The 26,308-nt window shown below is 47.0% G+C and overlaps 2 protein-coding genes and 1 long non-coding RNA gene across 6 annotated transcripts in view; 1 reads left to right on the top strand and 2 right to left on the bottom strand.

Moving 5' to 3' along the window:
• The window catches only part of LOC308547456, a 48,832-nt gene extending 47,174 nt beyond the window's left edge, over positions 1–1,658 (top strand). Inside the window, exon 4 of the long non-coding RNA XR_013997513.1 lies at positions 1,458–1,658. This is a non-coding gene — a long non-coding RNA (uncharacterized lncRNA). The remainder of the gene's footprint in view (positions 1–1,457) is intronic.
• Positions 1–10,784, bottom strand: part of WTIP (WT1 interacting protein) — a 28,658-nt gene extending 17,874 nt beyond the window's left edge. For 3 of the 4 annotated variants that reach the window (XM_081117851.1, XM_081117850.1, XM_081117849.1), the window contains exons 1-2: positions 9,905–10,664; positions 4,736–4,837 (exon numbers count right to left, since the gene is read on the bottom strand). In XM_081117851.1, coding sequence (XP_080973977.1) covers positions 4,736–4,837; positions 9,905–10,571 — 769 coding nt within the window. In that variant the 5' untranslated portion in view covers positions 10,572–10,664. Of the gene's footprint in view, positions 1–4,735; positions 4,838–9,904 lie in introns of all 4 variants that reach the window. The other variant, XM_081117852.1, reaches the window with a different exon arrangement.
• Positions 10,785–16,864: 6,080 nt separating this feature from the next.
• Positions 16,865–26,308, bottom strand: part of UBA2 (ubiquitin like modifier activating enzyme 2) — a 31,725-nt gene continuing 22,281 nt past the window's right edge. Inside the window, exons 14-17 of the mRNA XM_081117846.1 lie at positions 25,320–25,416; positions 21,079–21,184; positions 19,415–19,551; positions 16,865–17,908 (exon numbers count right to left, since the gene is read on the bottom strand). Coding sequence (XP_080973972.1) covers positions 17,727–17,908; positions 19,415–19,551; positions 21,079–21,184; positions 25,320–25,416 — 522 coding nt within the window. The 3' untranslated portion in view covers positions 16,865–17,726. The remainder of the gene's footprint in view (positions 17,909–19,414; positions 19,552–21,078; positions 21,185–25,319; positions 25,417–26,308) is intronic.

The raw sequence follows: 26,308 nt of genomic DNA, 5'->3' as shown, positions 1-26,308 counted from the left end.
GCTCAACCAACTGAGAATTCTCTCTCTAAAATCAATTTTAAAAAAATATTTTTAGCCCTGCCAGGCATGGCTCAGCAGTTGAGCATCAACCTAGGATCCAGGGGATCGCAGCTGAATTCCTGTTCAGGGCACATGCCCGGGTTGTGGGCTCCATTCCGAGTAGGGGGTGTGCAGGAGGCAGCCAATCAATGACGACTGTCTCATCACTGATGTTTCTCTCTTTCTCTCCCTCTCCCTTCCTCTCTCTGAAATCAATAAAGATATATTTTAAAAATATATATACCTTTTTACTATATACTTAAGATGTTTTCTGTACTATATGTAAATTGTACTCAATTAAAAAAGAAAGATAAACCTAGAACACCTTGTGCTTGAGTAAAGACGTGCTCTAAGAATGATGGGAACATGTGAAAGGGCACAGGGGCCAACTGGAAAGAACTTACTCTGGCCATGTTTAAGACAATTTGTGCATCAAAAAGAATAATGACTCGCCCTGGCCAGTGTGGGTTCAATTGGTTGTGCATCATCCCATGCACTGAAAGGTTGCTGGTTTGATTTCCGGTCAGGGTACATGCCTGGGTTGTAGGCTCCATCCCCGATAGGGTGGGGGAGGAAGCCAATCAATCAATGTTTCCCTCTCACATCGATGCTTCTCTCTCCCTCTCCCTTCCTCTCTCTCTAAAAATAAAATTTTTAAATCTTAAGAAAAAATTGTATTGCACTACATTGCATGAATAAAAGTCCATGAGTACATAATACTCATAAAAGAAAGAAAAAAAAAACATTTTCCCCCATCCAAGTTTAAAACTTCCCTTAACAGAAAGCTTTCTGACATTCCCTGGGGAAATGCACCTTCAACACAGACCTCAACGAATTCTCACAGGCATACTCCACAATCAACAATTACAAAACACACGAGAAAACCATGTCTCACGACCCAGGGTGAGGAGAAACAGTAAACAGAAGTAGGACTTCAAAAGACATCAAATACTGGAAATATTAGATGCAGAATACAGAATAGGTATGGTTAATATGCCTACAAAATAAAAACAGATGTCTAAAACATGAGACTACAAAGGTTTCTCGGAGAAGACATTAAAAGCAGTAACTATAAACAAAGATTAATTGGACTTTATTAAGAATTCCCTTTCCTCAGAAGACTTCATTTAGAAAGTAATGAAGCAAGAATAAGTTAGGAAAAGAATTTACAATACACATATCCAACAAAGAACTTTCATTCCAGACGTGTAAAGAACTCCTAAAATAATGGAAAGATAAGCGTTCTTCTGCTATTGCAAAAACATCTCAGGATGATTTGATGTAGCACTGTGCCTATATTATACTTTTATAAAATAAAATATTAAAATGTTTAGTGTAAATAAATGGAAGTGGTCTGCTTCCGGGCAAAGCCTAAACGGACTATAGCAAATCAAGAGTGCTGACTTATTGCCCCGCAGGTGTGGCTCAGCGGTTGAGCATCAACCTAGGATGCAGGAGATCTCAGTTCAATTCCTGGTCAGGGCCCATGCCTGGGATGTGGGCTCGATCCCCAGATGGGGCCGTGCAGGAGGAAGCCAATCAATGACTCTCTCATCATTGACGTTTCTGTCTCTCTCTCCCTCTCCCTTCCTCTCTCTGAAATCAATAAAGACATATTTAAAAAAAAAAGGAAACAAGATGGCGGGTAGGTAACAGCTGCACCTGCCGCCTCCCGCAACCACATCAAAATCACAACTAAAATCCAGAACCACCGTCACTCACAGCCTCTTGAAATCCGGCTGCACAGAAGCCCCACAAACAGGGAGCTGAAGAAGCACCCAGACGGTAGGAGAGGCGGAGACGCGGGCGGGTCGGGGCTGAATTGGAGAGGCGGCCGACGGGCCCACACCCGGTGCACACCAGGTGCCGCAGGTTAAACCCGGGAGGGAATCTCCAGGCAATGGTTCCCGGAGGAGGGAGGGGTCCCAGCCCCACAGCAGGCCCCCAGCCCAGGGCTCCAGGCCCGGGAAGAGACGTCCCCACAACTCCAGGCTGTGAAACCAGCGGGGACTGTGGCTGAGGGACGCGGAGGGTGCGGGAGCCCCAGCAGCTCCTCTCAAAGGGCCCGGCACGGACTCACCCGGACGCTCCCTCTGAGCCCAGCGCCGGGCAGCAGCCTGAAAGGACCTGGGACACTCGGGGAGGAACTAACCTGCCTGAAGTCAGGGCGAGAGCTGGAGGGCGGCTTCCTCCCAGGCAGAAGGGCTGGCGGAGGCCATGGCTCCTTTGGAGAGTCCTCCCCACACAGCCCGCAGGCAGGCGCCATATTTGAGTCTCCAGCACCTGACTCACGCCTCTGGCCCCGCCCCGTGATTCCCAGAGGCCCCTCCCCTCCCCACCTGCAGCTCATCCAGGCCATTTCCAGGGGCTTTTCTGTGCAAGTGGCCTCTCGAGCCTCATGCTTAGGACTTTCCTAAAAATCTCTCAAACAAGCAGCAACCGGCCCCATACGGCTTGATCAGCGGCCCCAGGCCTGGCACTAGCGGCAGCCTGCAGTGGCTCATAGCTTGGCCTCTCCTGGACACCGCCAAGCCCAGCACAAGTAGCAGCCAACTACGGTTTGCTGAGTAGCTCATGCTGGGTGGCCCTGGGCAAGGCACTGGCAGAGGCTGACTCTGCACCTCCTGGGATGCCCCAGAGACAGTGCACCTGGTGGTCAGACTCGACCACACTGGATTACGACCCTGCCACATCCACCAGTGACACACTCAAGGGGCGCACTTGGTGAACACCAAAGCTCCTCCAATGAAGTAAGTCCTGAAACACAGGGGTGTCTCCAGCACAGCAGCTCTTTGGCTGTAGTTGCAGCTGGTTCTCACAGCCGATTGGCCTGGGGGTCAGTTCCTCCCAGGGACGCCAACAGCAACCAAGGCTCAACTACAACAGGACAGTGCACACAGCCCACACAGGGGAGCACCTAGAAGGCCCAGCTCAGGTGACTGGGGAGGCTGAGCCACTGGACCCTACAGGACACCTACTACACAAAGCCACTCTACATATTCCAGGAGACATAGCAGCTCCACCTAATACACAGAAACAAACACCTGGAAGCATCTAAAATACGGAGGCAAAGAAACATGTCACAAAGAAAGAACAGAAGAAATCTCTAGAAGAGGAACTAAATGAAATAGATCCAAGCAAGCTAACAGATACAGAGTTCAGAATTTTGTTTATAAGGATGTTTAAGCAGACTATTAGGAAATAACTGAGAAAATCGGTAACATAATAAAGTACCAATTTGAAATGAAGGCTACAGGAACTGAAATGAAGAATAATCTACATGGGATCAACAGTAGAGTAGAGGACGCTGAGAATCAAATCAGCAATTTGGAACATGAGGAAACAAAACACACCCAACCAGAAGAGCAAAAAGAAAAAAGAATCCAGAAATATGAAAATAGTATAAGGAGCCTCTGGGACAACTTCAAGAGGCCCAACATTTGTATTATTGGGGTGCCAGAAGGGGAAGAAAGAGACCAAGAAATTGAAAACCTATTTGAAAAAATAATTACAGAAAACTTCCCCTACCTGGGGAAAGAAATAGACTTGCACGTCCAGGAAGCGCAGAGGGTCCCAAACAAGAGGAACCCAAAGAGGCCCACAGCAAGACACATCATAATTAAAATGCCAAAGATTAAAGACAAAGAGAGAATCTTAAAAGCAGCAAGAGAAAAGCAATTAGTTACCTACAAGGGAGCACCCATACGACTATCAGCTGATTTCTCAACAGAAACTTTGCAGGCCAGAAGGAAGTGGCAAGAAATATTCAAAGTGATGAAAAACATGGAACTACAACCAAGATTGCTCTACCCAGCAAAGCTATCATTTAGAATTCAAGGTCAAATAAAGAGCTTCACTGATAAGAAAAAGCTAAAGGAGTTCATCACCACCAGACCAGCACTACAGGAAAAGTTGAAGGATCTTCTTTAAGAAGAAGGTAATGAACAAAAGAATCTGACCAACTAAATAGATCCAGAGACAATGACACATGCAACAGATGATCATATTTCAGAGGGAAGAGGGAAGGGGGGTGGAGGGTGGGAAGAGATTAACCAAAGAAGTTATATGCATATATGCATAACCCATGGACACAGTTAATAACTGGGTGAAGGCCTGGGGAGGGAGTGGGAGTGAAGTGGAGGGGGTCAATTGGGGGGAAAAATGGGACACCTGTAATACTCTCAACAATAAAGATAAGTTAAAAAAAATTAAAATTAAAAAAAAAAAAAGTGCTGACTTATGCTGGTTGGGTTATAGTTACTTTTCTCTTTTTATAACTTCGCCTAGGTTGTATTACATTTATAGTTTATATTGTGTGTAAAATTCAGACAAAAAAGAAATTGCACAGGAAAGAAATATTAACCCCATATCCAGGCAGACAGAAGGCATAGCACCCAGGCAGCCAGGAGACATCAGTACCCTGCACAGGACAAAGGCTCAAAAGCCCAGGACCAGAAGGGCAGCCTTTCCCTGTGGCCACCAAAAGGCTCCTCTCTGGCCCCACACCTCCCTCCCCGGGGCCCAGCAGATATTCCCAGGGTCGTGGGCCTCTCAAGCAAGCCAGGTCCAGAGAGAAAGGGGCCACAACTTAGCCTCTCCCCACTTCAGCCTGGGTCAGAGCTGGGTGGTCCATCTGCCTGGGACTTAGGTGCAAGGCGGTCCATGATGCAAGAGGGGCCAGAGAGAGGTCACCTACCACAGGAGTCACAGGTGAAGCAATCTGTGTGATACAGGCTCCCCATTGCCTGGCACGCTTGCCTTGCTCCGTAGATGCCAAGCCCACACTTGATGCAAATGCCTATGGGAAGAGAGGCAGGAGAGAGCAGTGGTTAGCACCATGACTGTGGGGCTGGACAGACATGCATCCAACTCCCAGTCCTAGTGCTGCCCACCCGCCTGACCTTGGGCAAGTGACCTTCTATTGGCCTTCATCATGCAGGTACCAATGGCTAACATGGGGACAAGAAGAGTACTCACTAGTTAGGGTCTTTTGCTGCTGTTGTTTAGCACCTGGCACAGAGTCATCCTCACCATCAAAATTATTATGACCTGTATACCTCAAGTCATTCTGAACCCCTTCACCCATGACCTGCTCTTGGACTAAGGGAAAATCCTTTCTTCAGTCAATGACCCAAAAAGAATGAAGACCACACAGGCACAACCAGGGCAGAGTCACCAACCCTCATCTGTACCACAAGTTTCATTCATTCTCTTGTTCAGCCAGCACATGGACAGCGATGCCTATCACATGCCCTGCACATTTAGGTGTCAGAGATTCTGTAATGCACCAATCAAGACCCTGCCCTTAAGGAGCCTGTATTCCAGTTTAGGGAGACAGACACCACCACATAATAATACCTCAGGAGGAAGCAAGTGCTATGGAAGAAAAGAAACTGATTAAAAATATGTCTAAGTGTGTGATTTTTAAGTAGGGCAGTCAGAAAAGGTTCTGGTGATAAGTGATACCTGAGCAGGCATCTGGGATTACTGGGTGGAATCAGAGACCACCCCTGGCAACACAGGGTGGGGTGCCCAGCAGTCAGGAGAGGAGCGATGAGGAGAAGGGTAACCAGCAATGCCAGGGCAAAGCCTGGCACTAGCCCTAGGGGATTCCTGACCAGCTCTCCTGGAGACCCAGCCCACACATCAGAAGTCCCCTTCTCAGAGTTACCCAGGGTGTCCCAGACCCCAAAAGGCATGAAGACACACTCCACCTGCCCTCTAGACCCGAAATCTTGTGGCTACTCTAGGACATGCTACCCTCAACCTCTCCCTCCTACTTTCTACCAGATCTCTCTCCTTAACATTTACCCATGGTAAGCCTCTTCCATCTTAAAAATCCCCTCCCCCCCCCAACAGCCACCCTGTTCCCCTCTCCCCTCAATCAAGATAGCAAACAAGCCTAGTTCCCACTCAGTCATCTCCTAACTGCAAACCCATGACTTCTGCTCGGATATTGCTAGAAGACCTCTCCTCTTTGGTTTCCAGGACGACCTGCACCTGGCTTTCCGGTTCCTCTCCCTTCCTACTGTCTTGGGTCACTCGAGACTGCTCTCCCGGGGGGTTAGAAGGACCAGTTCATTTGCACTCAAACCCAGGCAGGAATGTAAAGGTGGTCGGTGGGGACCCAGGTGAATGGAGAAGAGAGCTATGGCCACCACAAGTCGCAGCCATGCCTCAGATCCTCTAACGGCCACTGGGTGGGAATGCAGGCCCAGCATTGCTAAAGATTCTAATTTTTCAAAAGTTAGGTATCTAGATTTGTACGTAAAATCTTTCCATACTGAAATTAATTACTAACTTAAATGTTTTTTGTTTTTTCTGTGTTTGTTTTTTTTTAATTTTATTATTGTTTAAAATATACTAACTTAAATATTTTCAAAATGCATAAGCCAAAGGTCTCCCTGGGCAGTCTGAACCCCTCAACTGCCCCCCCTATCCCCCACCCCGCCCTGCCACCCCCACCCCCTGCAGAGGGCTCTGCCCCAACCAGGACCTCTCTCCTTAGTCACTGCTCCACCCCCCAGAGGGTCCCCAGACCATTCCAGGTCCAGAACAGAGGTCCAGAGTCCCCACAGAACTGCTCTTGCCTCTGGGCTCCTGCTTAGGAAACGGCACTTTTGGGTAGCCAGGTTTCAGGGAGCGGCCAGGTCTACCTTTCTCACCGCCAACTCTGAATCTTGACTCCCGTTTCCAAATTTTTACTTCATTCCCTCCCCTCACTCCCACTAGCCTGATTTACCACCATCAGTTCTCATCCCAACAGTTACTTCACCAGCTTCTCTTTATGGTGTCCCAGCCCGGCCTCCAAATACACATCCCCAAAATTGCAGGCAAGCTTATCTTTCTGAAAGGACAATGATCCGCTCTCACACCTTCCATCTTGCCCATCTACTTTGAAAGCCGACCTAGTCCCTTCTCTAAGTTACCGGACTTTGTGGTGAAAAAAAATCCGACGTTAGCTGCCTGTGGGACGCAGGACAGAAGGGTGCGCTATGACCTTCATCATTAGGTTTTTGGTTCTGCTTGATGTTTTCCTAAATAAGCGCCTGCATCACTTTAATTAAAATACACTGAAGGAGAACCAGAAGCATGAGGTGCCTCAGAAATTCGGGGAGCAGAACGTTTCAAGGAGAGTCGACTCCATCTGTAGGGTGTAGCAGTGAAGTCCAGACCAACAAGGCCTGGCAAACACCCGCTGGGGCTCGGGCGGGGGGAGTCACCAGGGTCAGCTGTCAGCCGAGTGAGGGGAGATCACAGGCAGATAAGCAAAGACGATGCCAACCAGACACTGGGATGAGAAAGGGAGAGGGCCACAAGACCTGGGGGCCACGCAGCTTTGGGGGGTTTTGATTTTAATGAAAGACCCTTGTCTATATTTATGACCAAAGGAAAAGGGCCAGTGGAAAGAGGAAAGCCGAAGGTGGGGTTGGAGATGAAAGGACCCCTGTCCTCAGATCTGGACGTGGACTCGAGGGCCTGTAGGGAAAGGAACAGGACGCCACTGGGGAAGACAGCTGCTGGCTCCATTTTCTCAGCCAAGTAGAAAGGGCAGGGCCGGAGGAGGGAGGAAGGTTGCTGAGGGAATAAAAGGGAACTGACCAGGGCTCGGGGTGATGGATGACACCAAGACCAGAAGGCCGTCGCTCTGTCCCCAGCATGCAGCATAAAAGGGGCTGCGGCACTGACTCGGAGCCGGGTTCTGCAGGGCAGACAGTGATCAGACGGTCAGGGGTACCAGTAAGACGCAGGCCACAGTCAGAACTGAAGACTGCAGAGGGCAGCAAAACCAGGGTGCGGCTCTGGGAGTGGGTGGCTGAGGAGGAGGCAGAGGGGTCACCCGACTTACAGAGGTTCCGAAGCCTGAGGCTGTTGGCTGGCTAATGGCAACGGAACTTGGTGAGGAGAGATGGGAAAGTTCCAGAGACGACAATGAATGGCAGAGGGGTCAGGAGGGCAGCTGGTGCCAGGCCGAGGAGAGGAAGGAATAGCAGAGAGGAAGAACACACCCTGAGGATGAGGCTTATCGGAGATCACTTGAGGTCAGGCTCCCTGCAGACTTCCTTGTGTAAAACTCTATATTATTCAAGTTGAATCGTAGATTACCACTTTCATAGTTCCAAAATGTCAAATATCAGCAGTAAATTATCAGCAGTTCAAGCAAATAGCTGCCCACATTTTTTTTAAGTCCTCCCCCAAGAATATGTGTTTTGTTGATGTTTTTAGAGAGAGAGAGAAAGGGGGCAAGAAAGAGAAACATTGACTGGTTGCCTCTGGCAACTTAGGCCTGTGCTCTGACTGGGAATCGAACCTGCAACCTTTTAGTGCACAGGCCAATGCTCCAGCCTAAATCTGGCTTCTCTTGGGGGGGGGGGTGTCCTATCATCACTCACCTTCCCCTCCCACGTGGCTTCAATGGGCAGGAACTGAGCGCCAACTCCCTTTAGAAAGGATGACCCGCTACCCGCTATGGTCTTGTGCCTTGGTCCCCTTCAGTTCTCCCATTACCGGCCTGGTCTGGCCACCTCAGCGTCACACAAACGTTCATGAGTAGCTGCGGAGGCCCATAGAACACCACCCCCACCTCACCCCCACCCCAGGTTCTGCACACGGTAGGGACAGGGGAATGAACAGCCTTTTGTAGACAGAGCAACGGGAAGTCTCTCTTCAGAAGACAGTCCCAGCTTTTGCTCCCCGCACCTGCGGGCACGAGAGGCAACAGCTTCCTAACTCACCTCTCTGCGCCCAGCCACAGCAGCCACATCAGAAATCCACACCCTACTGCTCCCAGATGAGCCTGAAACCCTTCTGCATTTCCCCTCCCAAAGGTGGGCCCACACACTCCCCTGACCATGCGACCCCTCCCCTGGGCTGCACCCCTGGGGAATGTGGTGGAACAATCCACGCCCTTGCTTTCCTTGCCTTCTTTTGCCCACATCCTTCCCTCTGCCTGAAATGCCCCCATCTGACCTGTCACATACAGCTCCCTCCTCCCTCAAGATCCAGTTCAGGGCGTCCTGAGCCGCTAGCTGGGATGAATGCAGAAGCCCCAGGACAGCGGCATCCCTGGCGGGATAGCCACCAGCCAGCCCCCCTAAAGCCAGGTGCCTCAGCTTTCCTGCTTATCAAAGGGAGGGAAGGAAGCCCCCTCCCCAGGCCTCTTCTCAGAACCTCAAGCCTAAGTGTTGTCCAAAGGTCTAACATGGACCTGTGAGGGCCTGGATCAAGCTGGGAAAGGGGGACTCAGAAACTGGTGAGCTTTGCACACGCTGTCAAGCAGGATTCCCGTCTGAAACATCCCATGTGCAGGGCACAGCGCAGAGGGAGGACCTAGTGTGACCGGCTCGGTCCCCTCCCCCTCAAGGTGGGCTCGCCCTCCCTCCCACACTCTGCCTCCCACAGCTGCCATCGTCAAAGGCTCAGGTCAGGCGGGGTGCGGCGGGGCCCGGACCCCTCCACCCCTGGCTAGTGTCCACAGCCTGCAGCGCCGGGGGAGAGGGGCACACCGGGATGGCTGGGTCCCTGCACAACGGCGGCCGACCCGCGGCGACCCGGTCACAAAGCATCGAGTAGGATGCACAGAGGCGAGCGTCGAGGGTTAAGAAGACATTATCCGGAAACGGCTTGTTCTGCCCGCTAACATGACTTGCTCTCCCATTAGGGCGCGGGCTTCAGGTCACCTTCCCTGAGCCCCTCCTCCAGCCGGGAGACCCAGAGGCGAGGCCGGAGGTGCACACACACCCCCGTGCGAGACACGCGGCGGGCCCCCTTCTCATCCCGGCCCCTCGACAGCACCCAGCCCCGGCCGCCCGAGCCGTCCTCGGCCGGGCCGGCCGCCACCCCGCGGCCATCCCGCCCCGCTCACCAAAGTAGTCCCGCGCCGTGCGCGCTTCCAGCGCCCGCTCCAGCTCTCGGGTCAACGCCTCCAGCCGCCGCTCCGCCGCGCTCGGGCCGCCCTCCCGGCCCGCGGGCAGCTGGAGGGAAGGCAGAGGGAAGGGGGCCGGCCCGGCGGGCTCGGGGGAGCGAGTTGGCGCGGGGCCGCCGCTGGGCAGCAGCAGGTCGGCGTAAGCACCGGCCGAGCCGCGGGAGCCGAGGCTGGACATGCTGGAGCGGGCGCTGCCCACCGACGGCGGCCCGGGGCCGGGGCGCGGGTCCGAGCGGCCGGAGCGCGGACTGCCGTGGCGCTGGTCGTAGCCCAAGCTGATGCCGCTGGAACGGGCGCTGCCGCCGCCGCCGCCGTCGGAGCCCGCCAGGCTGGCCCGCGGGCTGCCCGCCGGCTGCGCGCTCAGCTCGGGGGCCGCCGCGCGCCGCAGGCCGCGCTCCCCACGGCTCAGTCCGTCCGCCCCGGCCTCGGGGCCGCCGGCGCCGCCCTTCCCTCGGCGGCCCAGCGCCGGCGCCGCCTCGTCTCCGGGTCCGGGCCGCGGCCCCCGCCGACCCCGGCCCGGAGAGTCGCCGCCCGGCTGCAGCTCCCGCAGGGCCAGCCCGGCCAGGAGCAGAGCCGCCTCGTCCGCGGCCGCCCGGGAGCGCTGCATGGCCCGGCCCGCCGGCCCTCGCGCGTCACCTCCGCCTCGGCTTCCCGCCGCCGCTCCGGCCGCGCCGCCGCATCGTCCGCCCGTACCCGGAGCCCGCCCCGGGACCCCTGGGCGCGGGGCGGGGCGGGGCCGGCGCCGGGCCGGGGTCGCTCCGCCGGCCACGCGCGGTCCGGGGTCCGCTGCGCTCCGCTCGGTGGCGCGCGCGGCGGAGGAATGTGCGCTCGGCGGCGCCGGGCCGCGCCCCCTCCTCCCGCGGCCGCGCGGGGGCGGAGGGACTCCTTTGTGGGGGCAGGAATGCGAGGAAGGAGACGGCGCTGCGGCCTCTGGAATGTGGGGGAGTGGCGGCGGCGGCGCCTGGAGCGTGGAGGGGCGCAGGCCGGGCCGGATCGCCGCGCCGGGCGCCGCGCGTGCTCCTCGGGGCCGGCCCTCGGGCGGCGCGGCGGCGAGCCGTGGCCGGCGTCGTGCGCCCGGCCGTCGGGCCTGTGGAAGAATCGCGGGCCCCCGCGGGCTGAGCCGGAGGGGCTCCCGCAGTCCGGGCCGGAGAAGTAGGAGCATATGAGAGACGTTTCCCACGTCCTTCCCCATCTTCCTTCCCGGCGCCGCCACCCTGTCGGGCTCCCGGCCTTCGGCTGGAGCTCTGCTCCCGACCAGGGACCCTCAAGTACACTGTGCGTCTGGCGCACGTGCGCCCCCGGGGCCCCGCGTGACCCCACGACCCCCAGCTAGTCCATGGGCTACGAAGTTGCTCACTGGTTTCAGGAGCCCCCACCTGTGGGGAAGGCACCTAGGGCTAGGAGCCCGGGCTAGTTGGGGACTGGTCCTTGTGCCTGGTCGCTGTGCGCAGGCCCCCAAGGCCAAGCCAGGCCGAAGCAGACCTCAGGCTGAGCCAGTGGACTGGGGACCCTTGGCTGTGACCACCACATGCAACCACCAGGAGATGTGAGGACTCCCTGTTTTTTCAGCACCAGCCCTCAGGGGTTGGGGCGAGGTGCCAGGGATGCTCCTGAAAATACTTGCGCTGCCACAGGTCCTGAAATGAGGTGGGGCCTTGGGGGCCAAATGAGGTGAAGAGGGGTCGCTAGGGCTTTGTCCCCAAAAACACAAACTACAGAGCCCTTGTCATACATTTCAAACAGCTCCTATGGAAGAAAAGCAAACCTTATCTGTCAGTACCTGGCAGATCCAGGAAAACAAGCTTGAGTGGATGAGCTCTCTCTTTTCCAGCCTTTCACCCCTGAGAAGTCCAGCAAGGCACCCACAGTGCTTCAGGGACCTGGACCAAGAATTGTCCTGGTGCAGACTGACCAGGATGTGGGGCCTGGACATTGCTGAGGAACCGTGTGTGGCCCATTCTCAGCTGGCAGCTGAGCAGCGTCTGACCCAGCACCTCTCAGAGCTTGCAGAATTCGGACACCCACCACCCGCCCCGTGCTCAGGGTGAGGGGACAGGCACAGGTGGGGACAAGCGTGTTGGGGAGCTATTGTCCAGAGAAGCTATCTAATGAAAAATCTGAGAAAGGAAAGACAAGTTAAATCAACAATGAGATTTCACATCCTCTCCCATTTAAAAACAGAAATTTGACAAGTCTTTTATGAAACTTGCCTATACTTTACTGGGAGGAGTATAAGTTGGTATGTCCCATCAGGAAGAGCAATTTGCTGCTATTAACATCCTCTCAAATGAAAACTCTTATAAGCAGTAGTGCTCCAAGAATCTATTCTAGGGAAGTGATGCAAAATGCTGCTAACAATGTAAGGAAAAGTGTTTATCACATTATTTATGTAATTGATACAGTCCCAGGGTCTCCAGCTTTCTGAAAGGGAGCTCGGAGGGAGCTCTCTGCCCTAAAGGTAGTTTTTGTTTGTTTAAATCAATATCTTTATTGATTTCAGAGAGAGGAAGGGAGAGGGAGAGAGAGATAGAAACATCAGTGATGAGAGAGTCATTGATCGGCTGCCTCCTGCTCACCCCCAACTGGGGATCGAGCCCACAACCAGGCCTGTAGGCATGTGCCCCGACTGGAAGTTGAACCACAATCTCCCGGATCCTAGGTCGATGCTCAACTGCTGAGCCACGCCTGGCCCGGCACAAGTGGCCTTTTTAAAAACTTATTTTAGAGGGAGGGCAACTTCGACCCATTGTTCCACTCGTCCACGCATTCATTGGTTGTTTCTTGTGTGTACCCTGACTGAGGATGGAACCTACAACCTTGGCTTACCAGGACAATGCTCTAACCAACTGAGCCACCCCGGGCAGGTCAGGCAGGTGGTCATTTTGGAAGAACCCTTACTTTCTCGTCCTGAGAGCTTACCCTGAACTCAGGAGTGGGAATTTATGCACAAACTTTGTATAAAGCGATGACCCCAGCCAGTCTGCAGCAGCATGGAGAGGACTGCTACAGCTTAGGTACATTTTTTAAAAATATGTTTTTATTGAGCCCGGCTGGGCGTGGCTCAGCAGTTGAGCATTGACCTAGGATCCAGGCGATTGGGGTTCGGTTCCCGGTCAGGGCACATGCCGGGTTGTGGGCTCGATCAATGACTCCCTCATCATTGATGTTTCTATCTCTCTCTCTCCCTCTCCTTTCCTCTCTCTGAAATCAATAAAGATATATTTTTTTAAATGTTTTTATCGACTTCAGAAAGGAAGGGAGAGGGAGAGAGAGAGAAATATCTATGATGAGAGTCATTGATCGGCTGCCTCCTGCACGTCCCCCACTGGGGATCAAGCCCACAACCCAGGCATGTGCCCTGACCGGGAATCGAACCATGATCTCAACCACTGAGCCATGCCGGCCAGGCAGCTTAGGTACAATTCTGAGCTTTGAGGTTGGTGTTCATGAGTTTCAGTGATGCTGGAAGCTGCCACTAGGACCAACTGCGAAGCTTGGCAACATAGAGGATGTGGGGCCCCAGATCCCCATCCCACCACCTATAGCTGCCATGGGAAGCTGGGTTTCTTTTGCACAGAAGTGTCTTATAGTGTCTTACAGCTTTCAAAGGTTCCCACGTAGGCTGGCGAAGTTGGCAAGGTTTTCCAGGAAGGGCAGCATAGTGCAGAGGAGGGAATATGTTTATAGAATGAGTGAATGACATAGCATGCACAGCGCCTACATTTTCCAAGATTGATTGATCTTCTAAAAATCAAAGATTTAAGTAAAAACCCGAGCGAGGCCTTCTTGGCACATTGTACATTCTAGTACAATTTTTGCTTAGAGCCTTTCCCTATGTAGTAAAGTCATTAATTGTTGCAAGATTTAAACATTTTAAAGCTGCTGAGTCAGACAGCAAAACTTCTAAAAATGTTATTTTAACAGGAGATAATGGTCTTCGAAATACAACCAAAGCCATGGCCGGGGTGGCTCATTTGGTTAGAGCGTCACCCCGATACACCAGGGTTGTACGTTTGATCCTTGGTCAGGGCACACACAAGAATCAACCATTTAATGTATCAATAAATGGAACAACAAATAGGTTTCTCTCTCCCCCTCCTATCTCAAATCAGTTAATTAAAAAAGATTAAAAAAAAATACAACCAAATCACACAGCAGCATCGCAGCCCTGTAGTTCAACTCAGCTGAGTTAGTGAGAGTTCAAAAATTTCTCAAAATTTTGGCTGGATTTTAAATTAGATGCAGGGGTGGGGGAGTTCCTTCTGTGGGCAGAAGGCAAATAATGTATTCCCAGAATGAAAGTGTTTATAAAAATACTTCTCTAAATATATCCTGAAAAATGATAAAAAGGACATTCCAGACCTCAGGAACACTACTGTAAGATGCAAATAGAGAGGAGGCTTTCGCCGCCTCTACAAGTCACAATAACTAGAAACACCTGCCAAAATTTTTCTCAACTTTTTTTACTTACTTTTAATAGCTTTCATTTTCTGTATATTAAAAAAGGCTAGTAGAGGCTTAAATCTGCCCGTGTCCAGTAGAGCAAGTACATTTCAATTGTGTGCCATCAATGGACAATTTTCAGGAACGGCAACAGTTATTATGAACCAAATGCTTTCTGGCAGCTTCTAATTAATCTGCCAGAAACGACTTGGCTCTTCGTAGTTCTCTTAAGGTCAGGTGAAAGAGAATTCCCCCTAAGCCACAGCCTAGCAACAAGGATGAGGGAAGCTGGCCTGAGCAATGTTGGACCCAGGAACCACTGTAACACTCTCATGCCAACTTGTTCATTTAATCATTTTTATTGCCTTCCTGATTTCAATCAGAATATACTCAATATGAAACGTGGAAGTCACAAAGGCACGAAAGGGAAATACAGACCATGTATATAATCTCCAGTCTTATGAAGAAGTTTTCAGAGAAAAGTTGGATAGTACAATGAACAATGTTTATAGGCTCCGCCTAGATTGTTAATTTTGCTTTTTTCTCCCTTTATTATATATTTTGCTGAGCCACTTAAGTTGAATTACAAAGCCTCATCCCTAATATTTCAAAAATCAGGACACTGTCCTACACAACTACAAGAATATTATCATACCTAAGAAAATAATTCCATGATCACCTATTTATTTCATCTTCAAATCTCCAATTACCACAAGAATTGTTATTTTGCACTTGGGTTCTAGTATAACCCACTCTATACTTGTGCTATTGTTTGCTCTTAATATTTATGTGTTCCTCCACCCCTCTATTTCCTGTCAGCTGGAAATTAAGTCTAGATGTTGGGTTAGATTCAGGTTAACTTTTTTTTGCCTAGGTGCTGTTGTAGTTTTTATTTCTTCATGAAGTATGTATTGGGCCGTCCCATTAGTGACGCTGGGTTTGATCACTTGATTATGACCATGACAGACATCGTCGATTGTTTTCCTTCTGCAAATTATCTGTACAGCATTTGAGCACGGAGTGAAGACCCTTTTACTAAAGGTTTTGGCATCCATTGATCTGTGCGTGACCAGTTACTGCATTAAGGGTCGCGGCTCTGCATTAAAACAACCACTCCTCATGGTACAATGAATTTTCACTTGAGCCTTCAGTGGTGCAGACTGATCTTTGGGGCCACGGACTCTCTTGGTAAACTTCAGTCACCAGATGCTCCCAATGAGGCTGGAAGATGCTGTCAGGTGGTATTTCAGGCTGGAGCTGCTGGGTAAACACTCTTGAGGAACCCTGCTCCCCGGCTGAGACCACTCACACAGGAAAACCACAGATACGAGGCGAGACCTAAAGTGTCTCCACTCTCCAGGGAAGTGGAGGCAGCTTGGATTTGCTAAGTCTAGTTGAGCAAGACCACTAGAGTCAGACCTGACCTGATTTTACAAAAACAGAAAATTAACAGAAACCGCTGAAAAAGACTAGAGTTGTTGAACAAATGAAAAGCATTGCTGTCAAAACAGAAACACACCTCTACAGATCAACTCTGCACTTACTGCCGTGTGCAATTGGGAACGAACAAAAAAACACATACAAAATGCCGATTGTTGACAACTGTCTAAAAAGGCAGGTTGAGGTTTTAAGGAATGAAGAGAATTTCTAAGTGCAAATCTTTGGAGTTTTTCAGAATTCAAACTTTCAAAATAGAAAATGATTATCAGTGACCAACCAGTTAACAAAAAATTATTCTGAGCTGGTCGTCCAGGGTCTTTCTGTTATATTAATTCCATAATTTTGAAATATGTTTCTGGAGGAAAAATGAAACTCCTAAAAATCTAAAAGCAAAGTGAACCCACAGGCTCACAGAGTTGTGGGTGGGGGCCCAGCCTGCCTGCAGTTGCGATCAGAAGGCTGGTCGGCAGGGCACCATGGAGGCATCAAGCAGCATGCTCCCAAGCGCTCTTGTTCAATAGGACTTTTCTGACGGCTTTAATGACATGCCGAACTTACAAATGTTACAAAACAAGGAGTAAGAGTTAGTAAGCTGGGTGGCAAATAAGAATTATACAAAGTGAGACAATATAATAAATTATCAGTTTGAAATTTAGTTAACTGTGGCCAATCAATCAGGCAGAGAGAGAGAAGGGAAACAGCTTCATGGGTTTGTCATCGGAACACCCTCGGCATACCTGTGGGAGGAGAGCACCCTAATGGCCCTCTGGGGTTCAGGTAGAGCTGTGAGTGCCGATCCATCCAGAGCCGGTCTGGCCACATCTGTAGGCTGGACCTGGGCCCAAAATGAATGGAACTCTCAAGAAGGACTCCGATGAAGTGGGAACAACCCAGAGAAGAGTGCAGAATAAAGGAGCGACTCTTGCCCTCTGGAATCTCAACTCCAAGGCTCCAAGTTACTGGGGCTGGCCAAAGATCACTTAAATGTTCTCAACAAAAGGCCAACTATTTACAATCCAAATTTAAAAAGCAACACCGCCATTAAAAGCTTTATTTTAGAAAGTATACTCATCCATGGCAAACAGTGGAGATCTTTTAACTTTCACATCCATTACAGGTTAATTTTTTAAAAGGAAAGAATTTGTATGCCTGCAGAAAATACAATGGATAAACCCAACAAGGCAGCGAACACATGAACTGTGCAGGCATGTACAACAAGTATGCAGAGGCCATTTATTTGGTCCATAAGTTCAGCATAGTCGTATTTGAGTTTTACAAAACATCAAATATAAATAACCTGAAACTGTAACAATACACAAAAATTGGCTTCTTACACAGACATACCAGGCAGTACAAGCTGAAAACTTGAGTAAATTAACATTGTTTTACATCAATATACATAGTGCTAGATAATATTTAAAAACAAGTTTCAATGCAGCACTTGATACTTTTTGAATTCCTTTCAGTTAAGAGTATGAAAATGGTTAGATCTAGGCTAAAAATAATTCTTTTTCTAACCAAAAATAAAGGCATAATATTTATAACCAGGTATCAACTTTACTAAACCACAATATTTTAAACTATTAAATGATACCTAAGGGTATTTACATTAAAAAGGCAACATGCAATTGCGTTGTTTCTCCTCATGACTGGTTATGCAAACGCTTTGTTCAAAGGGTTTGAAAACTATATTCCTACTTTTCATACAGCATACCGCAATGTGTCTAATAGTTCTAGCAAAATGAGTGCTTTCAAAGGGAGCAGAATCATCTTCAAGTCACTGGTGTCAACTTTTTCCCTTTAACAAAGGACGGAACAAACAACCTGGCTCTGCCTGGGTGACCTAACGCAGTAGAGGGCTCTGGGGAGGCACTGCTGTTCAATCTAACGCGATAACATCGCCGAGCTCTTGTGCCTGCTCTGTGCGTGGCCTCTTTATGCTGATGCTCTCTTTCTCGTCCAATTTCCTCTTGCGACTTCTCTCCTCCTCGCTGACGTCAGCGTCATTTGAAGGGCCTTCCTCATCTGAATCCACTATGAGCACATCATCTTGCTCTTGTGCTTATTTCAGAAAGAAAAAAAAGGAAAAAATGGTTAAAAGTGTGGGAGTTACTGGTGGTTCATTAACATTTCATATAAGTGAAAAGCTAACTCTTCTGATATACACCAGGCTTCAGAAAGGCTACCTTCAGGGAACCTTCACTTTGTACGTCTCATATTTTTGCACTGGCTTAATGTTTTCTGTAACAAACACCTATTTCTTTTCTAATCAAAACAAAAAATTGTAACAAGCATTATGTAACTCAAATTACTACAGTTCCTTCTTTCTATTTCTCCAACAGAAAAGGGGAGGGTAGAAATCCTAATACTGTGGTGGTGGTGGTAATAAACAACACAACACAACAACAACAACAACATATACACAGCACTTACAATGTGCCAGGAACTGTTCTGAGCACTTTGCAAATAACAACTCATTTAATCATCACAACAACCCTATAAAGAAGATAACATTATTATCCGTTTTCCAGAAAAGGAAACTGAGGTACAAAGAGGTCGACTTGCCCAAGGTCACACAGTAGCAGAGGATGAGGTCAGGATACAAACCCAGGCAGTGTGGGCTCTACAGTACATGCTTTTAACCTCACACCACAGGTGGTTTTGTGCCCTGTTGAACAAACCAAAGGCAGAGTACCTATCCTATTATTGCTACAGCCTCCTAACCTACTCACAGAGGGTCAGTAAACCCACATTTAAAATTATGACTTTTAAAAACCTCCCACAGTCCCTCCCTCAAAGGATGATGGAACTCCCTCTATTTCAGAGAGAAAAGGTCACGAACCCCTGGCCCACAAGTGGGTCAAACCCTAGACAGTCTCAAAGTCCATCTTTAAAACTCTCAGAGAGCATCAGAACTGAGAACCATACTTTAAAGAACACCAAAGACCCAGGGTCAAAGAAATGAAAACAGAAGTTAAAATGTATATCTTTCAGTTTCCTGACTTAAAGAATGAAGAGGGGTGTGTGTAAATGTTGGGGGGGGGACGGGGACGACGACGACATCCAAATCCAGCAGAGTACAGTACAAGCACTAGCACTGAAAACCCAGTGAACAGAGCCTCTGACACACTGCCCCAGTCATCAGTTCTGGTGAAACTGTGAAAGGCTGTAACTATACTCAGCAAGCATCTGCTCACTCAAAATAGTCAGATGCACTGATCTGTCACCCCTAAATAAAACAGGGATACAAAATCCAAAACTACTACTAAGAATGAATGGTCTTTATGTACTAGAAAACTCTCTGACATGTCTAGTCGTAAAAATCCACTTACAAAAAAATAACAAAATGTTTCTATTTTCAGTAAGAACTTCCCCCAGTCTTAAATGGCTTCATGACGCACACATTCAAAATGCCATTAAAACAATCGATGCCAAACCAACACATACCTCTACTAGTCCCATGGATTTCTACTTTGTCAGCATTCATAAAATAATGATAGTCTGTTTCTATACAGTCTTGCCTGTTGGGTAACTAACAACCAGCTGCTGGCTGGGGCCATGACTCACCTGTGGATGTGGAAGGCTGAGCTCCATCATCACTGCCATTGGTTATGCTTTTGGCAGCATCTTCAGCTTGTTTGGGCCCCACTTTTTCTGGGGCATCACCAACAACTTCAAATTCAACATCCTTTCCTAGGTCTTCACTGTAAAAGAACCACACACTATAAAAGTGGACCAGTGCTGTGACTACGTACAAAAGTAAAGACACTCCAGAGACATACTGTTCCTCAGCTTGAAGCGTATGCTAAGTACACACCAAATATTTGGATTCTGATTTTCCTTCAAAGAGCTAAAATAAAAGTCTAGACTATACATAACAGATTGTTGTGACAATTCCAAACTCTAACTCAAATTGTAAATACCACTGCACCTTCAAATCAGGGAAAGGATGGTTGGTTTGTTTTTTAATGTAAAATAACTTTTATTGCTAAAGCAGAAAACTGAGTCCAAAGCTCTATGGCCCAATGTAACTCTTTGGCATTATTGCTTCAGCTAATATGTGAAAAAATTCTACACTCTACTCTGAGTAATTTGGTTTTAGGAGTAGGATATGTGAATTCTGGGTTTCTCCTCTTTACAGGCAGCACCCTGCTTTTGTAATGCGTTCCCAAAAACATATACAAAAGTTTAATACATGAAAATCAAACAAAAGACTTATAAAGGGGGTTCTGTTTCCAGAAAGCTAAAAAAATAAGATTAAAAGACCCTAATTACGCCTCCTTTTTTAGACACCATCTGATATATTTCCATTTTATTGTACATGTTCTTTCATTGTCTTTTCTTTCACAAGTGAACACAAGCATACTGCTGACATCTGATTGGTGTCTAATTGAGGCTAGAGCTCAATCCTAGCATTATCTTTGGCTCAATTGTCTTTGTGAAAATTATTACTATTAACCCACACTCAGTCTTTCCCGTCATTTTATGCTTTTTATAAACTAAATATATAAGAAGGAATGTTCTCCAAACCACACAAGTTGTATATGTTTGTACAGAGATGTCAATACAGGCAAAATAACTGGACAAAGCTGTTGGTTAAATAGCACCCAAAAGTCCTAAGGGTGCAGTTTAAGGTGATCAATGAGCATGCACAAAACTGCACTTTGTTTAATAGATAAAATTACCAAGCAGAGGACCATCTATATTTTAATTGTGTTATATATGCACAAATACTCTATAATGCAAGCACTTTGAATGCTTCTTATAAAGGATGTAAAATCAAAAAATATATATATATGTGACCCAGGAATCTACACAGGGTAATTTTAATATTCTCGTTATTGTTATAGATCACAAATAAAATATTTCTTCCTTTCTTCTAATGAATCTTTAAAAATATTAGAAATTTTTATTCTAGTTCAATTATCAAAATGAACTCACATCTGATTATAACTATTCAAACTCCTGGATTTCTACTCTCTTTCTGATCAGCCACCATCGACAGTAGTTACCCTTAAATATCATTTGTCTACCCCTTTTATTTTTGAATACCCAAATTTTTCTGTAGGGCAAATCTCAGGGAATTCAGTGGCCAACTCAAGCAAATATACTGAGCAGTTTCAAATGAACAGTAGGGTTTCAGGGTAAGAAAACATTTTTTTCCCATCCACTTTATCTTAAGTGTATATATTCAAGTAATTTTTTACACTTAAAATATTAATAGTTCCTACCTATGAAGGATGTTGATCAATAAAGTATAGTCCTGAAGGAAGTCATCCGCTTGAAGCCGGCTCCCATTTCTAATTCCAAATTCTGACAACTTCTTGTGATTATTAGCTAGGAAATTTTAAAGAAATTTAGATACTTTAGCTGTATCTGTATTTCCATGGAGCAGTCACATCAGCTTAAAAAAGGTTAACACCCCACCCTAAGGTGAACTGTGCCCCACCCCCAATTCATATGTTGAAGTACTAACCCTAGGACCTCAGAGCGTGATTTGGAGATAGTGCTTTTTTAAAAAAATCCTCACCTGAGGAAAATTTTTCCATTGCTTTTTCAGAGAGAGTACAAGGGAAGGTGGGGGAGAAAGGGAAGGAGGGACAGAGGCACAGAGACAGACAGAGAGATGTGAGAGAGACACATCAGCTGGTTGCCTCCTACACACGCCCCGACTGGAGGCAGGGAGCAAACCCACAACTGAGGTTTGAGGTAAGTGCCCTTGACTGAAAACCGAACTCAAGACCCTTTGGTGCACAGGCTGATGCTCTAACCACTGAATGACACCACCCAGGGCTGGAGATTGTGCTTTTTAAAGTGATTAAAAGGAGGCTGTTGGGTAGGCCCTGATCCAATCTAACTGGTATCCTCATAAAAAGCCAGGGAAAGAAACCTCAGAAGAAAACAGACCTAATAAATTTGTTATTTAAGTGACCCTATCTGTGTATTTTGGTATGGTACCCCTAGCAAACTAATCCATTAAAATATTAGGGACTTACAAATTCATCCTTGAACACTCAACTACTAAAACTACATCAAAGGCACCAAACAGAGATTCTGAGAACATTCTCCCATTCAAACCAAATTAATCGGAAATCCTGAAGTGTCAAAGACAACTTTTAGAGTTGTACAAAATACATTATTGATTCTAGAGAGACATCAATTTATTGTTCCACTTGTTTATGCATTCATTGGTTGCTTCTTGTATGTGTGCCCTGACTGAAGATCGAACCCACAACTTTAACCAACTGAGCTACCCAGCCAGGGCACAAAATATATTCTATGCTGCAAACAGGTTATCCACGACAAAACTTTTTAGCAAATTTTATAATTCAGGAATATGAGAAAACTTTAAATACATTTTTTCTTTCTCAACATCAAAACTTCTCAATGAAGAGCTAGTGGGGTCTCCCCAAAATAAACATTACAACCTAATTCTACCTTCCATGTCTTTTCTGCTTCATCGAATATTCCCATTATGCAGAATGTGCTCAGCACCCAGTTAGCACTCAATAAACCTTTGTTACATGGACCATAAATGCTCCAACGAAGAATAATCCCTCCAATCAAACTTTTGGGTGTCACCTATTCTGGAGCCTTTCTGCCTTAATTATGCTTTCTCTCCCACATGTTCAAATGCTCCTCACTCCTGGCCTGTAAAAGCAATCAAGTCTCATCTACAAAACTGCTTCCTATAGCATAAGGATTAGTCAATAATATTGTAATAACTACATATGGTGTCAGGTGGGTACTAGGCTTATGGGGGTGATCACTTTGTACATTATTTAACTGTCTAACCACTATGTTATACACCTGAAACTAATATAATGTTGTATGTAAACTGTAATAAAATTTAAAAAAAATTTTAAGTCTTCAGTCTGGCTGGGCATGGCTCAGCGGTTGAGTGTCGACCTAGGATCCAGGAGATTGTGGTTTGATTCCCAGTCAGGGCACATGCTTGGGTTGCGGGCTCAATCCCCAGTGTGGGGAGTGCAGGAGGCAGCCGATCAATGACTCTCTCATCATTGATGTTTCTATCTCTCTTTCTCCCTCTCCCTTCCTCTCTCTGAAATCAATAAAAATATATATTTAAAAAAAAAAAAAGTCTTCATAAAAGGAAAATAAAACCCTGCTTCCTCATCTTGCTCCCTATATGCACCCCCCTCCTTGCAACACTCAGTCCACTTTACTATTTTTGTTGGTGAGGGGCACAGACTGTATAGAACCTGCTGACTTATATCCACAGTGCTTGACACATACTCAGTAAACTACATTTTAAATTCTAGTTATCATATTTCACTTTATGTCATATTTCTTTCTTTAGTTTTTATTATTTCTTTCACTGTTAAAAGGAAAATGCTTAGGAAGTATCTCCCTATCCAGACTTTGAAACACAGGAACTGCAGACGGTTTCTAGTTATTTTACAAATTTATTCTTATTTTAACCTTCCAACCTACCTGGAGTGTCTTCAGAAAACAATAGTTCCCCCCATCCTTCCATCCCAAGGCCTTTCAGGCATTCCCCACTCACTACAAACTCCTCAGACCCAACATATTCAAAAGGAAACAGTTACTGTGCATTCTTTCCTGGTTAGTAGCATCACCTGTAAAGCCAGAGTCCTCTAATAATGCTACTTCTCTTCACCTGTGCCCTAAATTCCCACCTTGCAAAGCTCAAGTTTTCTCATCTTGCTTCTACCTTAGTAAGAATCCTTCACTCCCCTCATTTGTTTTCCTTCCCTAACTGGCTCCTGCCTCCACTCTCACACCCTTAACTCACCCTCTGCAAATTATACTAGAAGGTAACCACATTACTCCACCGCTTAAACCCTGATGGGAGTAAGATATGGGGGTGGAGGGTGGGGTGGGCGGAGGGACAGGGACGACGACAAAGATGCATTACATGCAGCCACACAAATCCCTCCAGTGCACCTCCCGTGAACCAGCACTGCTACCCCACATCACCCCACCTTCCACTGAAACAAAGTAACTGTCCATTCCCAAAGCCTTTTACGTTATGCCTTTGAAGAAGCTGTTCATTCTGCCCAAATGCAGACCCTCCTTCTCTGCCCACAGAGTCTGGTCCTTACTTCTTCAAGAACTGGCCCGAGTTCTGTGACCTCCCTTCGACCTTCCCTTCACAAGGTTTCAATTCATACGTTCTTTCCCACAGTATTTCTTAGACTGTACTAAATCCACTAGCTGATAATCTTTCCTCTCCTTCCAGGCTATACAGTAATTCAAACCAGAGACTGCTGGAGTACTCATCCTTGAACCATGCATGAATACAGGACCACACGTATCTGAATAAATGCCACCTCACACTCAGCAGCACACGTATTTTGTGGAAAAGGCAACATTAAAGCCACAGAGATTCTTGACCAGTTTCTATTTTTAAGGCCTTAGCATTTGAAAGAGCTGGCTAGAACTAAAAGAACAGTCATGAACAAATTTTTTTTTGGTGAAGACAGCTGGCTAGAATGGGGCCTAAATATTCAACTGGGCTCTTAAAATAGACTACTACCCAGCCAAAACATGGCCTCCAATTACTCATGACCTAAAAGCCCAAACAATTTGACAAGGAACTACACAGCCAAGAAGAATCCTGACACTAAGTTTTAATTTAAAGAAAGCTTAATATTTGAATCCCCATTAGAACCTGGCAAAGTGTACTGAATAAATAGTCAGTGAAGACAAGTGAATAAGTAAGTCAATATAGAAAAAAAACAATGCCCCAGATTTTAAAAGTAATGGTACACTGGCAAAATTTGAGTATGAAGAAATCAACTCAATGGTAACCCAAGAGATTCTGAGATGCCAAAGTGACAGAAAAAAACTTGTAAGTCCAATCAGACTGGCTAGTGTAGGCCAAAGGAGGCATAACCAGTACCAATCCTCACTAAGAAAGCTTAAACAGAATGAAATGCATTGAATCTTGTATAACAAACGTAGTAACAAAAGGGATGGCCTGCTTGAACTAAAAAAAAAAAAAAAAAAAAAAAAAGTCTAAAAAGACAAAACTAGGCACTGACTTTCAGCACTACTTTCTGCTCTATAATAGAAGCAGGCTATGAAGGGTTCCCCACTCTTGGACCGAATACCCAATAGCCTTAGATGACCTACTCTGATCTGACAACCAGAGAAATCTTATTACCAACTTAGCTACAGGATCCATGACACAGAAGACAGTTCCTTCAAAGTAAACAAGAGCACTGAGGTAACTATAAATGGTGACTGTGCACTGCATTACTGAAAAATAGCCCGAGACACACTGACAACATGGGGTTCCCAAAACTGTAACTGTTGTGATCTCACCAAGGCAACGCCATCTTGGGAGAGCACCTCCTTGACCACATACAGCCCCTTTCAGCTGTGACCTGAGTGACATCTATAGCAAATGGACAAACTAATGTGTACTCCTTCATTTAGGCATCTCCACGCAAATGAGGGGACTGAGTAAATGCATGTATCATACCTTCTGTCTCTCCCTCTTCTGACGATATTAGGATTGTTCCTTTCCCATCCTCAATTTGGACATCTGGTGCTACCATAGCAAATTTTTCTTTCACAATCTACGAGGGGGGAAAAAGATTCAAAATATTAATATATTTAACTAAAGACCATAAAAAACTAAGACATTTTTTTCCATAAGGGTCTTACTTTCACCTTCTATTGGAAAGGGGCCAAGTAGCTTTGTAAGACACCTTAGGGCAAGTAGGAAAGCAGTGGATAATTCACCAAATTATTTCATGCCTATGTTCCATCCCCATGTTTGACCACTGATAAAGATCAGACACAACTTCCTCCAAATGGGGGACTGAGAACTCCTTGATTAGCTGTTGGTATTTTGTCCATCCCTGCAGATTAGATACTGAGTTAGACACATAATATATTTCCTCTTAGTCTCCATGATAACCCTGTGCTGGCAGATGTTTTACAAATGCAAATTTTGTCATTAACCTAATTCTCAGATGGTCTTCCCTCCTTTCCTAAGTTCCACTTCACTTTAAATTCCAAGATGAATCAAAAGTGATAATATTCTGTGAAATCTAGATGCTCCTAAAAAGGGGGGGAGGGGAACCTCTCTGAAGGCTGGTTCAGTTTATTCTACAAATAGTGGAATTACCTTTAATCTCAAGAATGAGTACATATCAAATACAATTATTTCCTAAGAAAGAAGGTGGGGCAACCACCCTCTGCTGGCCAGTATTCCAAGTCCTGCTATTCCCCTATCCAAAACATAAGATCCAGTCAACATGCTCTGTATATCCATTTCTGGGAGAAAGAACATTCCCTCTTAAGAATCCTTTAGGACCAGGAAGGTCTAGGAGGTATGTAAATATGTAACATGATGATGGATATAATCAGAGAACAATCTGAAGTGATCCCGAAAGTGGGAAGCGATATTCATTGGGGTAATTTTTGATACCTTCCCTAATAAAAAAACTAAACTAGCAAGTTTAG

This window comes from Miniopterus schreibersii (assembly GCF_964146895.1).
Source record: "Miniopterus schreibersii genome assembly, chromosome: 18".
In the NCBI taxonomy this organism is placed as follows: domain Eukaryota; kingdom Metazoa; phylum Chordata; class Mammalia; order Chiroptera; family Miniopteridae; genus Miniopterus; species Miniopterus schreibersii.
Note: the sequence above shows the minus strand (reverse complement) of the source record. Positions and strands in the feature narration are given on the sequence as shown.